Raw genomic sequence first — 14,991 nt, 5'->3', positions numbered from 1 at the left:
ACTTGGTAGACCTTGCTCAGCCTCCCTGAGGAGGCTGCTGCTTTCCTCACCTGCCGGCTTCACTTCTCTTGGACCTGGGTAGAAATGGGGGACCCCTGAGAGGATAGGCATGACCCCGGGGTTCCCCGTTCCTCAGCGGAAGCCAGTCCCAGCTCTCGTCTGCAGGCTGCCCCTGCGCTCCCCACCCCCAGGCCCCACGTCGCTGGTCCCCAGATTCGGCGCCCCGCAGCCTCGCTGCCCGGCTCCGGGCCTGCTCCCCGGCGCTGTTGTCCCCCCCCACCCTCCACGCCTCGCGGGCTCTCCCCGAAATGCAGCGCCTCGCGCCTATTGATTGAGGAATTGAATTCGCGGGCATTGCTAGGCAACTGCCTGCTCCGAGCCGGCGCAGAGCGCGCTGATGTGATTAGTGAACCCCGGGCCACCGCGCCACAGCCCACGTCCCCCACCGGCCAGCCCCGGCCGCCTCTGGTGCCCAGTCTTCTTGGGGTGCAGACACCCCAACGCTGGGTGAGGGACAGTTCGAGGGAGCGCAGAGCGCGGGGTGGGGGTCTGGGTTCTCCACCTTTCTGGCGGCAGACTGTGCAGCAGCCGGGCGGGGGCGCGAGGCCCGGAGGAGAGGCGCCCTCGGAGCCCCAAAGAGGTCATCGAATTAAAGCCAACCCCGCCCCCAACTCCTCGCTGGCGCCGATGGGTGAAGAAGACCCAATCTTGGCCCAGCCGCCGGGCCCGAGGGGAGGGGCGTGAGCCGCGCTGGCCTGCATCTCCTGTCCTTGGTGGAGGAGTCCGTGATCCGCCTTGGCCCTGCGCTCCCGCCTCCTTCCCCCAGTTCTGTGACTCGTGTGGGAGGGAGGGAGGAACCGCCGGGAGCTGCCCCGAACCCGGGCTCCGGGCGGGGGGTCGCCAGCGGTAAGTACCCTTCGGACGTAAGGGCCCTGCCCCGCGGGCCGAGCGGGTCCGCGGCCCGTCAGTGGTCCAAGGCCATGCCGGAGCCGCCAACGCCGAGCCTAATCCAACCGGTTCTGTGCTCTGCTCCCAGGCGGGCGGCAGACTTCTAAGGGCCTGGGGCGGGGGTGGCCAGCCGTGGGGTCGGTCACCCTCCCGCTTCCTCCCCGGGGTGTCTGGGTAGGAGGAGTTACTCGTTATCTAGGGAGATGAGAGAGCGCTGACCTGCCCCCTTTCCTGGCTCGCTGGCCACTACCAACCTCCATTTTGCCCAGGAGTTCTCCGTCGGTTTCCGTTTCCTGGGCAGAGTGTCCGGGAAAGCGGACACTAGGTGTGGAGGCTGCGGCCCGCGGTGCCACCTCGGGCAGGGCCGGCTTCCCAGCATGGTGCCGCAGTGCCCCCAGCGAGCCTCGACGGCCCGAGGGAAGGGCTGCCTCTGCGACCTCCGCCAGCACAGAGCGGAGCCTGGCCCAGCACAGACACTGGCGGACTTGGAACCTTGGGGGCTCTTCGTAGCGAGTCGGGACGGATCCGTTTTTCTGTTCCTTTGTTTCCAGTCTTGGGCCAGGCCTTGTGCTGTGCGGGACGGCGAACAGGCCTCCCCAGCCCTCTGCGGCTCCCACTAGATTTCCTCTTCTCACCAACAAGCCTCCCAGGCCTAGAGGGGGCTCAGACTGAGCCCAGTCCGAGGCGGGGGCGGCTCAGTGGCCCGCGGGGCACCATGCGGACTGCAGCCTCGGGGCCTGCATACCGGGGCTGTGGGCTGGGGCTGGGCTCTCTACCCGAGACTTCCGAGGACTCGGCGGACGCCGAGGCCGCTCCGAAAGGCCGGGTGGGGTTGGTGCAATTCTGTTCCCGGGCAGCTCGGAGCCGAGGTGAAGATTTCCCCCGCGCGTACTAAGCTCCAGCGGCTGGAACTTGGCGGGACGCGCGCGCCCTCTGGAGGCGGCGGCGGCCTCAGCCCTTCTCCCCGGCGCCCACCCCCTCCCGGGTCTGGCCGAGGGAGGCCGGTGCCTTTCTAGGGTCCGACAGAAGCAGAGAAGCCTCATCGCTCCCACCCAAAGGCCCCGCTGGAGTGGGCCGCCGTGGGCGCCCCCTTTGCGCCCTCGCTGTGGCCGGGCCCTGGAGCCGCGAGGGGTGGGGGGGGGTGTGGGGGGGGGGGGAGAAGTGTCCAGCCGTCCGGGTGCCGGTCCTCAAAGGAGCCTGGCCGCGCAGCTTGCTCCAGGCGCCCTCGGGCTGGAAGGGGCGCAGCGGAGCCGAGCCCCGGGAGGCTGCCACGCAGGGCGGGACGTGGCGGACTCCGGCTCGGGCCCCTTGGCAGCCCGACCCGTTTTCCCGGGAATGCGGCGGATTAGGCGACCAAACCAGCAGCGCAGAAACTAACAAAGGCCCGTGTGAGGTCGAGCCGAGTGGAAATAAGCTTGTAGGAAAGACTGGCTCTCGCGCGATGGGGAGCAGCGACCGCTCTGCCTATTCCTTTCTGACCATCCAGACCCCTTCCAGCAGCTCTCAAAAGCTGGAGAAGAGGACTGCTAGGGTCGCCTGTGCCCAACGTCTCCAAAACAAAACAGCGAGAGCCTGCGGAAAGCTGGCAACAAAAGAAAGCCGACTGGAAGCCCTTCCTGCAGGACTGATTTCAAATCCACAGGCCTTTTCTGGAGCGGGGTGGTGCTGGGGGTTGCATTTCTGTCTGTAGCGGGAACCTCCTCCTGGAGGGAAACGTTCAAGCCTTCGCCCCAACTAGCCTTTCAGCCAATGGCAACCGCCATCCAGGCCCGACTTCCCTCTTCACTTCAAAGGAAGCTGGATCCTCCCTGGAGGCTGAAATTTATGAATAAATTCATGCTGAGGGTAATGCAAACCTTAAAGGACCAGGGAAGGTTATATAATAAGCAAATCATCTCTTTATTATGAGCCACGGGTTCAGAGTCGTGCAGTAGCAGGCGGATGACTCAAAGCTCCTTGAGCTTGCTTCATAGAGACTCCCCCGGAATTTTCTAGCTTTGTCCTTTGAAAGTGTTGCCAAATGTGGTAGATTCCAGAGGTTGAGTAGCTTTTTGGGGGTGGGTGGGAGGGGACAATTTCGTTTCACTTTAACCTTAAATACCACCTTTTGGGAGGGACCATCTCACGTGTTTTGTGGATTGCAGCATCCCTAGCCTCTAGCCACGAGATGCCGGGAGCACACCACCCTGTTCCCTGTGTGATAGCTTTTCTCCATTCTTCTGATGAAAGCCGGAGTTTGTCCACTTCGGCACTAATGACATCCTGGGCAGAATTCTTTGTGGTGGGAGCTGTCTTGGGCATTGCAGGACAGCATCCCTGGCCTCTACCCACTAGATGCCAGTAACACCCCCACCCCCCTGCCCTATGACAACCCAAAGTGTCTCCAGAAATTGTCAAACATCCCCTGGAGTGCTAAATCACCTTTAGTTGAGAACCACTGGTGTAGGGAACTCACCTATACAATCCACCTACCTCTTTGCTTAGAAAAACATCTTTCCACACCCCATGATAAGTGGCTGACTTGCCCAAAGCCTTGGATTCCCTCGCCCCCCTCCCCTCGTCCAACAATTTAGCCCAGGTCTAGGTATATATTTTGCCTCAAGAAAGAGACAGTGTTGTGCTTTCAGGTTGTCACTCATGACGCACACAGGCTGTAAAGTTTAAAAAAATATTTATTGATATACTAAGAGTTAACAAAAAGACAAGAATCTTCTGAGACCGTTTGCTAATGTCTTCCCCCGCAAAATAAATTAGCCTCAGTCTAAAGTCTGCACCTATGCTAGTGTTAGTTTTTCCAAAATACTAGAAAATCTAGAATCATGAGATGGACTGGAGGGAAATCTGGTCACCCAGGCACAACTGTTCCCCTCCTCCCCCAACCGCGGTGGGCTTCCTGGGGGAGGCACTTCCTTTGATGGGTTGGTCTTGATTGAACCTTTGGGCTGGGCTGCTGTCCTGTTCCGGCAAAGATCTTAAACTTTCCCTGGGCACTAACACAACCACTTTTGTCCTTTTTCTTAAGAAAGCAAACAGCCATAGTTTCAAGCAAGTAGAAGTGGCATACATGAAGGATTTGGCTTTTTCTTAATTAAAACACACAAATCAAGCCAGCAATGGGCACTGGTCCAAAGCTGTCCTCCACTCTGCCCCGAAAAAGTTCTCCACTAATGAAACCCCAGGCCCAGGGTCTTCTCCAGTCAGGTCAGAATCAGATGCAACCAAAAAAAAAAAGAAGACTCTTTTTGGTACAAAAAATGTATATGAAAATATGCTAAGACCTCCTCGGAAGAGGAGAGGCTGGCTGCATCTTCCCACCCAATACAGAGGCAAACAAAAAGGCAGGATTCAGACACCCCTTCAATATACACACACTGTGGGACAGTTCACTTAGGAAACCCTTAAGAATAAAGAAACAATGGATTCTAAGTCAGACGTGTGATCAATGGCTAGCTACACACACGCAAATAGCAGCAAATAAAAATATAACACATACTATTTTTATTTATTGGTAAACATAAGGCGACCGACTCTGAGCACCTGGTCCAATTGTTCAGCAAAGGCTCTCACACCTGCACACATGCACACTTTTTCCAGCATGAGCTGCCGGGAATCACAAACACCAATAAACACACACATCAAGGCAAAGTGGCTGGAAGTAAGGTGGTTGCAGATTCAAACTTTGGAATTGAAGTAGCTGGTAAACAGAAAGGCACCAAATTGGGGTTTGGAGTGAAGACCTAGATGCAGGAGACAGCCCCTCCTCACACCCAGGAGTAGATAACCCCATTTCTAACAGCCCTTAGCACCTCTGGGCCAACCCAAGGGCTTGGAGGGAAGAGCTAACCTTGTGGCCCGGCCCCTCCCAAAGCAGACCATTATCAGGAAAAGTCTGATTCTTTGAGAAGGGGACATCCCAGAGAAGCCCCTTTAGTCCCACCGGGGAAGGGGGGAGGACTGGCTCTGTCTGAGGGGCAGGAGGGAAGGTGGGTGCCAGTGGCCCAGGCCCAGTGAGGACCCATTCCTCCCAGGCTGTGCAGTACACTGCCATCTTCCCTTCCTAGACCATCCCAACTCCAGCCTGTTGTGAGACCCAGACCCCCACCAAGGTGGGAACCATGCCTGCTGAAGCCTGTGCGGGTGGCTGTCTGGGCGGTCCTTCCCACAATCTCTCAACAGCAGCGGGAATTGGCCTGCCCCCAAAGGCACACTGCTGAAGTTAATTTGGCTACACAAAGGCCATCTCTTCCTATTTGGTGTGGAGGGTGAGGTGCTGGGGGGCTGCCAGGCCCACCCCTCCAGGTACCAGAGCCCTGAGTCCAGGCTAGTTTATTGAAGGGTGGGCCATTGGCCCAGCCCATCCTCATAGTCGAGGCCACTGACTTTAACCAATAACCAAAACAGAAACGGGTAGATAGCCCCCCTTTTCTTTCTGGCATTACCTCTGCCAGACGAAGTTAAGCAACCTGTTACTTTCTGTGGGGCCCACTGGCTAGTCCCACACCCCTACCCCAAAACACTGGTCAGGAATCACAGAGGGCCCCCAAAACCTGCCACTGGAAGAGGAAAGGGCTCAGCATCTTCAGCATTACCTTCCTCCAGGAGGGGAGGGATGGGGGATCAGGTGGCTGTCCCACCCTGCCCTCTGCCAGGGGGCCACTCAGACTTTTCCTGCTCCCCAAGAGGGCACAGGAGCTGGGGGTGGAACCCCCAAATGTGGGGTGGATTGTCAGGGAAAGCTGGCACCCAAGCAGTGGCCCTGTGTGGTGGACAGGCGGCACTGCACACAGTTGCAAGCGAGCGCTGATGATCAGGTGGGGGTGCCTTCTGAGAGGCAGTCTACCAAAGACTGGCAACCCTTTGTCCCATGGGGTACAGCTCTGGAAGAGGGGGCTTGCCAAGGGCCCCATCCCAGAACACATCCCCCTCCTCCTGAGCACCTTCATTTCCGGTTTCTCTTCATCAGCCACTAATTCTGGGCCTGGCGCATCCGGCATCCGTTTTCTCCGCCGGCTCCTCATTCCCTAAGACTTTGAGAAGCTAGAGTTGTTCAGAAACTGGGTGGATGCACTCTGGATGCGGGTGTGGGGTCTGGACATAGGCCAACAGAGAAGACAGCAGGGGTGATGCCCTGCTCCCCAAACCTGGAGGACTGCTCAGGGGGAAGGAACCTCCAGAGCCAGCCCCGCCCCAACCTCACGCTGAACCTTTGAGCTGATGGCTGCAGAACCTGAAAACCCTATGAAGCAGCTCTACTCAAACACATGGGGGCTGCCGTGAGTCAGAACCAACTTGACGGCAACTAACCCAAGGGCTGGATGGAGCTAAAGCCTTCCTTTTTAGGGTTCCCGAGCACCCCCTGGACAAATCCCACAACCCTCAGCTGGCAGGGGTGGGGACAGGGACACCAAACTTCCCACCTCACCCTCTGGGACTCGAGCACTACTTTTATAAGGGCAAGTTCCGGAATCTTCCCTGTTCCACCCCACGTTCTCAAGTGGGCACTAGTCAGCCCTCCCTTGAGCAGCCCAGGACACCTTGACAAGCTGTCCTCCCCCCTCCTCTGGGCAGGAACGGCCAAACTGGACTAGAAGCCCCCTCCCCTACCACCTTTGCCCCTGGAAAACTGGAAGGGACCTTCACTGCAGCTTTGGCTCTATCATCGCAGGCCAGGAGAGGCAGTTCGAACACAAGCACAGGCTGGAGGGGCTTAACCTTCTCTTGGCCAGAGTGGTCAGCTTGAGCCACAGGGGGCCACCCAAATTTCCTGAGGTGAATTGGGAAAGCCCTGCAAAGGCCTAGGGAGGTAGGAACATAGGAAGCCTGGCCTAGCCAGGCGTGAAGGGACAGTTCTCTGCCCTAAGTCATAGCACAGGGCAAGTTCTGGGTATGAAAGGGAGAAGCCCTGTCAAGCCTGCCCTAAAGACTACTCGCATTCTCACCCCAACCCAGCCCCAAGCAGGGTTTGGGCCAAGTGGGAAAAGTGGGTAATACGACCCCACAACAGCTGGGTGGGTGAAGGGGCCACAGGGAGGGGTTTCAGTAAGGTCTCAGGTTGAAAAAGCCCACACTGGTGGGGGACTCCTTCACTGTGACTGTGATGAGGTTGGCAGTGACGTCGGTGACAAAGACATGTTCGATGAGGCTTCGGGGCGGCTTCCAGTCCTGGCTGGTCTGTACCGAGACAGACAGGTTCTGCCCAGAGCCCGGCAGCAGGGCCGAATCGGGATCTGAGTCGGAGCTGCTGTTCTCCTCACCCGTGCTCATCTCAGACAGTGCTGGCGCCTTGCGGGTATCCCCCGAGGCTGTGCGGCCCTCCTGCCCGCCCAGGGGCCCAGTGCCCTTGCCACAGTCTCGTTTGCCTGAGGGGGCGGGCACGGCTGCCGCCGGCAAGGCCAACTTCTCACTTTTACTGGGATTGGAGGGTGCGCAGGACCCGCTCCCCCCAGTGGGGCCACCCCCAGGGCCCTTCCCTGTGGCCAGGTGGGTGGCAGGGATGCCCCTGGTTGTGGCATGGCGTGCGAGCATGCCAACCCCTGTGGTGCCATTCTTGACGCTCTGAAGGTCCAAGACCTGGAGGCTCAGCTCCTGGCTGGGTGTGGGCTGGGGGCCTAGGCAGCCCGCAGGGATCTTGCTGCCACCCTGGATGTGTGGGGCTCCCCCTGCACTCCCCCCCTTCTGCTCTGGAGCCCCACTGCCAGGGGCTTTCGGAACTTTGCTTCCTGGGGGGCTGACCCCCAGCTCCCCCTTCGGCGTCCTCACCTTCAGGTCAAGCCCGAGGCTGCACTTGCTGGTCGCCTGGGCCTTTAGCGCCAGCCGGCTGGCAGCCTCGGCTTGGCTGTGAGTCATGCGGCTCATGTAGTGGACGATGGAGCCCTGCCAGCTGATGCCGCCACGGCTGGGGCTGCCTGCCACGCCCTTCATCAGGCTGGCCAGGCTCTCCGTGCTGGCCGCGCTGCTGGGGCCGCCACAGGCCTCCTTGGCGTGGGCCTTCAGGGCTGCCAGACCTGCCACTGGGGCGCTGAGTGGAGGGGGCAGCTTGCTGGTGGGCGCGCCCAGGTCCTTGCGGGCGGTTTTCAGCACTTTGGCCAGGCTCATGGGCCGCCTGGCAGCCTTCTGCTCCGGGGGCAACGGCTTGCGGCCACGCTTTTTGCGGATGGGGTCCTTCAGCTCTGGCTTGGCCACCAAAATCTGAGCCTTCTTCTGGGGCACCGGGTGGGTCTCACGGCCCCGGGGGCCTCTCTTGGTCTCTAGGTCGCTGTCATCCTCTTCATCAGAGGAGGAAGAGGAAGACGTGGAGGAAGAAGAAGAGCTGCTGGATTTGGATTTGGAAGGAGCGTCAGGTTCCTGAGAAGACAAAGAGGGGTCAACACCTCCATAGCCAGGCACCCCAGGTCCAAAGTGCCATTCGTCCCATGGAGCATCGGGTACCTGGAAGCCAGCCCTCCCCTCACTGTGCTTTTCAGATTATAGCCAGACCGTCTTATTCCAGAAAGGATTTAAAGTGTCCTTGCAGGTTACATGGAGCCCTGGTGGTGCAGTAGTTAAGAGCTCGGTGCTGACCAGAAGGTCGGCAGTTTGAATCCACCAGCCAATCCCGGGAAACCCTATGGGGCAGTTCTACTCTGTCCTACGGGGCCACTCTGAGTCAGAATTACTTGACAGCAACAGGTTTGGCTTTGTTTTTTTTTGGTGCAGGTTACATAAAACATAAAACTAGAAGCAGAGTAGAAAGAAGCAGTCAGTTCATAAAATGAAGTCACGGAGTCCGTCGTTGCTGTGTGCCCTAGAGTCGATTCCCACTCAGCGCAACCCCATTGACAGAGTACAACTGCCCCATAGGGTTTCCTCGGCTATAATCTTTATGGGAACAGATTGCCAAGTCTTTCTCCTGTGGAGTCCCTGGGTGGGTTTACACTGCAGACCCTTCTGTTAGCAGCCGTGCGCCTAACTGCTGTGCTAACAGGGCCGCTTTACGGAGTCAGTGGTGAGGATATAAACACACACCACCACAGCTGACAGTCAGCTAGCAGGGGGACGCAAGTTTAGCTCCTAGCTTAGCTCCCTAGCAGCCATTTCAAAAAGGGAAACCCAGAGGTGCACAATCTACACGCCCCATGAGGCTGGGGGTGCAAAGGAAGAGTATTCACAAGTGCCTCGCCACCTACAGTAAGTGCACGCCTCACCTTCCTGTACCAACCTCACGTTTCCACCTCCCACCCCTTCAGAGCCTTCCAGAACATGGGAGAGCAAACACAACCCCCCCTTACCCCCCGCTCCTGGGTCTCAACCCAAATGCTAAATAAGCACGTGGCCCACTCCTCTGCTGGGTCAGAATCGCTTTGGGAGGTGCGCTGACCCCGGGGCTCCCCGCACAGAGCACTCTTGCCTCGATTGGAGGTCCTGCACCCTGCCCAGGGCCCATCTTCCTATAACCTGCTTGCTGCCTCAATGGCACCCCACACTTACCACCCCCCGGCCCCTGAGAGCCCGTGGCCCAGGCATCTCTCAATGCAGACAGAAATCCCTTCTCCACAAAGCCTTGGACTCCTGCACGTCCTCCCTTCCCCCCACCCTGAGGGAAACGCGGGCACAATCACGAAGCCTTGAGCAGACCAGCAACAAGACTGTAAGGCAGGCGGGCCCCTTGCAGCCCTGTGGGAAGGGCGGTGTGTGCAATAAGGCCACGAGTGCCAGGTCCAGCCTGCGGTTTCAGGGTCAGGCTCCCGCAGGGCCCCTGAGGAAGGAAGCAGACACCCCAGACCCTGCCCCCATTCTGCCTGTGAAGGGCGGGGGGCAGGGGAGTATCACGTGGGGAGTGGGGCACTTATCGTCATAATGGAAGGGTGAAGGGGCATTCCTGAGGAGGCATCTTTGTGGATCACCCCTGGCCCCTCAGCAGGGCCGCGGATGTCCCTCTCCTTTCCTGAGGTCACTCCTTGGTGTCCTCTGGCTATTCTGTCCACTTACATATGACCTCAAGAGTGGCTGGCCAGGCCCATGGTGCCAGCCACTAGATATGAGGTGTGTTCAGAGGTGGGCCTGGCTTGACCAGCTGCCCCATGAGTCATGTGTGCTCGACAAGCCTATAGACACCTGCTGTGTACACGCTTCACTCTTTTCTGGTCCCCGCTAAGCCACTGGGGGGTGAGGAACGGCCAGTGTCAGAGGACACTCTGCACACTAGTACAAGACAATACAGACCAGACACTAGACTTAGCAGGAAAGCACGTGGGGGCGTGGTCACTACAGGGCCCTAAGGGACAGAGGCCCCCCACAGGCCCAGGAACTCTGCAGCTTGCTGGTACCCCCCGCTGGCAAAGGCTCAGAGCAGCAGCAAGGAACTCCAGACAACTCTGCCAAGCCTTCCCCATTGCAGAGCCCTGAAACCTTCCCGGGGATGGGTCAGTGGGCTAGTCAGCCAGCCTGTGGACAAGCTGCCACCCACCTTGAGCCTGGAGCGCCGGCTACAAGAAGACATCATGGTGTGTTTTCTGGGCCGGCCCCGTGGCCGCTTGCCTCTCTTCCGATTCTGCACCTCCTTCTCGTGCTCCCTGAAGACACACACAGATCAGGGTGGAAGCCCTCCCTGCAACTACACTGGGGCCCCAGAGCCTCACAAACCCCAACCTGGCCTGCGGCTCTAGCTGCTTGCTTTCCTGCATGTCCCACTAAGGACAGGCCCAAGGCACAAACCCTGTTCTCCGCAACATGGGCCAGTGTCACCTTCACATCTTTCTCAGTGGATTCCCACACAGCAAAGACAAGTCAAGAAAACCCAGGCCTGGCTGGGAAATTAAGTTTTCTAGTTTTCCTGGCTCCTCTAAGACAAAACCCAAACCAAATCTGTTGGTGCCGAGTCAATTCTGACTCACAGCAGCCCTCTAGGGCAGAGCAGAACTGCCCCAGAGGGCTTCCGAGGCTGTTGTCTTTATGGAAGCAAGCCGCCACATCTTTCTTCTACGGAGCTGTTGGTGGGTTTGAACTGCAGGCTGTTTGGTTAGCATCTGAGTGCTTAATCACTGTACTACCAGGGCTCCTGTAAGACAAAAACCTTGCTGCGGAGTCGCTTCTGACTCATAGCAGCCCTGCCCCATAGGGTTTCCAAAGAGAGGCTGTGCATTCAAACTGCCGACGGACCTTTTGGTTAGCTGCTGCAGCTCTTAACCACTGTGCCACCAGGGCTCCCCTCCAAGACAACCCCTACTAATTACGGGTCACTTCCTGCCGGTAGCATGTTTCATAGAAGTTCTAGGGTGTTACAACTAGCTTTTATACTCACAGGGTCCAACCTCCTCATTTTAAACATTAGTCCACGGCAGGGAGATGACCAAACACCCTCCCACCACCAGTACAAAACCCTCACCCAGTCCTCAGAGGACCTGCTATGGGCTCCAGGCCTGTTTCTGCCCTCTGATCTCCCCAGATTCATCACTCCTGGCTCATGTTTCTCTCCCTTTTTATTATGTAAAAAAAAAAAAAAAAAAGTCTCTGTTCCTAAACTCTGCTCAATGGAAGCAATGCAGAATTCCAGAGCAGCCAGGGCTCCACACCTGCACCGCCTGCAGCACTCCCTCGTGCAGCCCCTCCGTGGCCCCCAGAGAAGCTCCAATTTCACGCACCCTCCCCCGGGGAGGGGGATCTATCTGGATAAGTCTCCTGGTAATTCACCTGGGCAAACACCATCTCATGGAGGGCTGGAAGGAGATCTTAAAGAATCCAATTAGTACAACCTGACAGAGCTCAGGCTGCTAAGAAGCCTTGGTCCCAACTAGCATCCTGAAGGACAGCAGTGCATCTCATGGGTCTCTCCACTAATACAGTGGACCTGTTAACCTGTCTGCCAGGTAATCTGACCCTACCACTTTTCTTACCTTTAAAGACACACCCTCCCATACTAAGCAGATACCAAGCAAAGAACTGAAGCTCCTAGTGCCCCCCTTTTGGTCGGGAGAGAAAAAAGCACCCACCTTCCCAGTCTTTCATGATTTAACGTTGACTACGCCAGTTTTTTGTTTTACATCTCTGTGTGTCTCCTAACCACAGCCCTTGTGTGTTCTGTTACAACCAAAAGTCAAGTTCAGGACATACGTGCTCTCACCAGACAGGAGATGGTCTCAAAGAGAAAGGGACCACCAGCTCCTGAAGTATATTGGACCCCAGTTAAGAATTAAATAGAGGACAATCAGGTTGCTAATGAGACTTCCCAGATGTATCTAAGTAACCATATAACTATAAAAAAAAAATCAAACCCAGTTGCCCTGAAGTTGGTTTCAACTCATGGCAACCCCACATGTATCATAGTAGAACTGTGCTCCATAGGGTTTTCAGGGGCTGATTCTGGGGAAGCAGATTGCCAGGCCTTTCTTCCGAAGCACCTCTGGGTGAACTCCAAGCTGCTAACCTTTCAGTTAGTAGCTGAGTGCTTAAACCATCTGTATCACCTCAGGGACTCCTGAGCAAGCATCTGCTCCACTCACTTCCTCTTACTCAGACTCACCACCAAAAACCAACCCCCCCCACCATTGTCGTGACTCCTCTGCAAAGACTCAAATGTCCTGCAACTGTGAGAAAAAAGTGAACACAGTCAGAGAACCACCCTGCCAGACTGACCCTCACTGAGAGTGCTTTTGAGCAACTAGTTTATCAGCGGGAGGAAGGTGGTAATGCTACTACCCACTACTTGCCACCCCCCCCAATTAGCGACCTTCCCACCAGGCTGGGGGCATGCTCATCCATGCCATCCCCACTTCCCATCCAGTATCTCAAGAAGGTATCTCTCTTAACCCGAGCTTCCTACCTAAAAATAGACAAGACGTCTAGAATTACAGAAGCAAATCTGGCCCCTGGGACTGGCAAGGGGGCCCATGGCGCTCACTTGATACTGTTTGGCAGCCCAGAGGAAAACACATGCGGTGTTTTTGGTACAGAGACCCCAGAACAGGCCTGACTCAAGCCATGGGGCCAGCTCCTTCCCTGAGTGGGCTAATCGTGACCAGCCAGGGAAGAAGTCAGATCTGCACAATACGTCAAACCCGAGACCCCAGATTTCGTTGTCCTCTTTGCAAATCGAACAACGGACACGGCCAATGCAAGAAGCCTGGACCCTTCATGAAGAACCCGTGAAGGTTCATTTCTACAAGCTGGGCTATCAGAAAGACCAACAGAGGCACTTATTCAGTGAATCCTCAGGGCAGCCTGGCCAGGGGAAAGGTGGGGAAGGACTGACTGATCAGGGACCTCAGGTCGCTCTGCCTTTACAGGCAGCCATAGAGATGGCATCAGACTCCCTGTGACCACATGCCCTGGGACCTCAGCCCACAGCCAGGACCCTTGCAGGACCGGCACTGTGGCACTGGGTGACTCTGGGATGGGCAGCCATTGTGCCCCCACCCTCCAATAAGCATCCCCATCCCTGCGTGTGCGGTGAACTCCCTCACTTCTTCTGGAAGGCCAGGAGCAGCCTCGGGTCCAGGATATTCTCCTCTGGCTCCCAGCTGTTGTGTCTGGAAAAGCAAAAAGTGGAGCTGAATAAAACACCACGGCTGCTTAAGAAAGGAACCTGGTGGGCTGGTGGCCAGGGCTTTGTCCAGGGAGGTCTGAACCCTAGCCCAGGGTGAACTGCTGGAAGCTGGAGCCCTTGAAACCGGTACACCCTTAACCTCAAACCCAGAGGAAAACCACCACCTCAACCCCCAATTAAAACACGGCCAAAAAGAACTTTGTCCAGCCCCTCCCTTGGGAGGAAAACACATCCCAATAAAATGCAAAGTTGCACAGAGGGAAATCCCCCCCAAACCCTGGCCGGGAGCCAGTGCGAGAAGGCTCGGTTGCATTCAGGGGCAGGGAGGGGGAGAGGCCAGGGGCCGAGAAACCACAGTCAGAGATTAAGAACAACAATGTGGCTACAGGACAAGTGTGTGCGGCCGGGGACCAGGGCAACCGGGAAGAAAGGAAACACCGGCCTGTGGGATCAGCTGCGAACAGAATGAGCCCGTTTTGGGGGTGTCAAAACCCCTCCCTTCCATTAAAGGAAAAGAAAGGGGGGGGTAAGAGACCCCAGGTCCATCAATAGAAAGCTCAGGTTACAGCCGGGAAATAGGGACACGGCGGGGTGGGGGGGAGCCCTGGCGTCCCGCGCTCCCGCCCCCAGGCAGGCCGGGAGGGCGCGCCGGCGGGGAGCATGCAACAAATGGGCGCGGGCGCAGCGCGAGCGCGGGGCGCGGGCGGGCGGGGGGTGCAGGCGGGCGGGAGGCCGCGCGCCCGCGCCGGGTAAACAAAGGGCAGCCAGCCGAGCTCAGCGTCCCAGGCCTGCACGATGGGGGGCCCTGGGGACCCCAGGACCTGGCGCCCGCCCGCGCCCCGGGTTTCCGCGCCCCCCTCCCGGGCGCCGGCGCGGGAAGCGGCCGCATTGTGGACTCACTTGGAGGACCAGCCGCGCCACTTCACCAGGTACTCGAGCTTCCCCTGCAGGGAGAGAAGGGCGCGTGAGCGGCGGGGGCGGCGGGGGCGCCACGGGCCGGGCGCGCGGGGCGCACGCACCTTGCGCAGCCGCTTGCTCAGGATGCACTCGGCGGCGAAGACCTGCTCGCCGACGCTGCTCAGCTCCTCCATGCTGCCGCCGCCCGCGCCCACAGCGGCGCCCGCCCCGCCGCCGCCGCCGCGCACAAAGCACCGCCCCGGCCCGCCCCCGGCCGGCGCACGCGCCCCGCCGCCGGCCCGCCTCCGGCCCGCGCCCCGCCCCGGCCCGCCCCCGGCTCCGGCCCGCGCCCCGCCCCCGGGCCGCCCCAGCCTGCCCGGGCCAATGAGCGCGCGGGGGCCGGCGGCTGGGGGCGCATTGTTAGCCGCGCGAGGCTTGGCGCCCGCGGCGGGGGTCCGGGTTCGGGGATCTCCGGGCGCCGGCGGGCCCCTGGCGGAGGAAGGAAGCGCGGAGCGGTCCGGACGTGGGGAGGGGGCCCCCGAGCCCCACTTGCTTGCGGGGCGCGGCTCCGTCCCAACTGTGTTTTCTGGGCACCGAGCCATTGTTCAACCCGGGAGGGAAGTGGG

The 14,991-nt window shown here is 58.6% G+C and overlaps 1 protein-coding gene across 1 annotated transcript; it reads right to left on the bottom strand.

The window, feature by feature from the left end:
* Window positions 1-3,665: 3,665 nt before the first annotated feature.
* On the bottom strand, window positions 3,666-14,587 carry CBX2 (chromobox 2). The gene is made up of 5 exons (XM_049860915.1): window positions 14,488-14,587; window positions 14,369-14,412; window positions 13,386-13,451; window positions 10,394-10,499; window positions 3,666-8,292 (listed from the first exon to the last, which is right to left on the bottom strand). The coding sequence occupies exons 1-5, from the start codon at window positions 14,557-14,559 to the stop codon at window positions 6,985-6,987; spliced, it is 1,596 nt and encodes a 531-aa protein (XP_049716872.1). The 5' UTR covers window positions 14,560-14,587; the 3' UTR covers window positions 3,666-6,984.
* Window positions 14,588-14,991: the final 404 nt, after the last annotated feature.

This window comes from Elephas maximus, chromosome 19 (assembly GCF_024166365.1).
Source record: "Elephas maximus indicus isolate mEleMax1 chromosome 19, mEleMax1 primary haplotype, whole genome shotgun sequence".
Taxonomy (NCBI): Eukaryota; Metazoa; Chordata; class Mammalia; order Proboscidea; family Elephantidae; genus Elephas; species Elephas maximus.
Note: the sequence above shows the minus strand (reverse complement) of the source record. Positions and strands in the feature narration are given on the sequence as shown.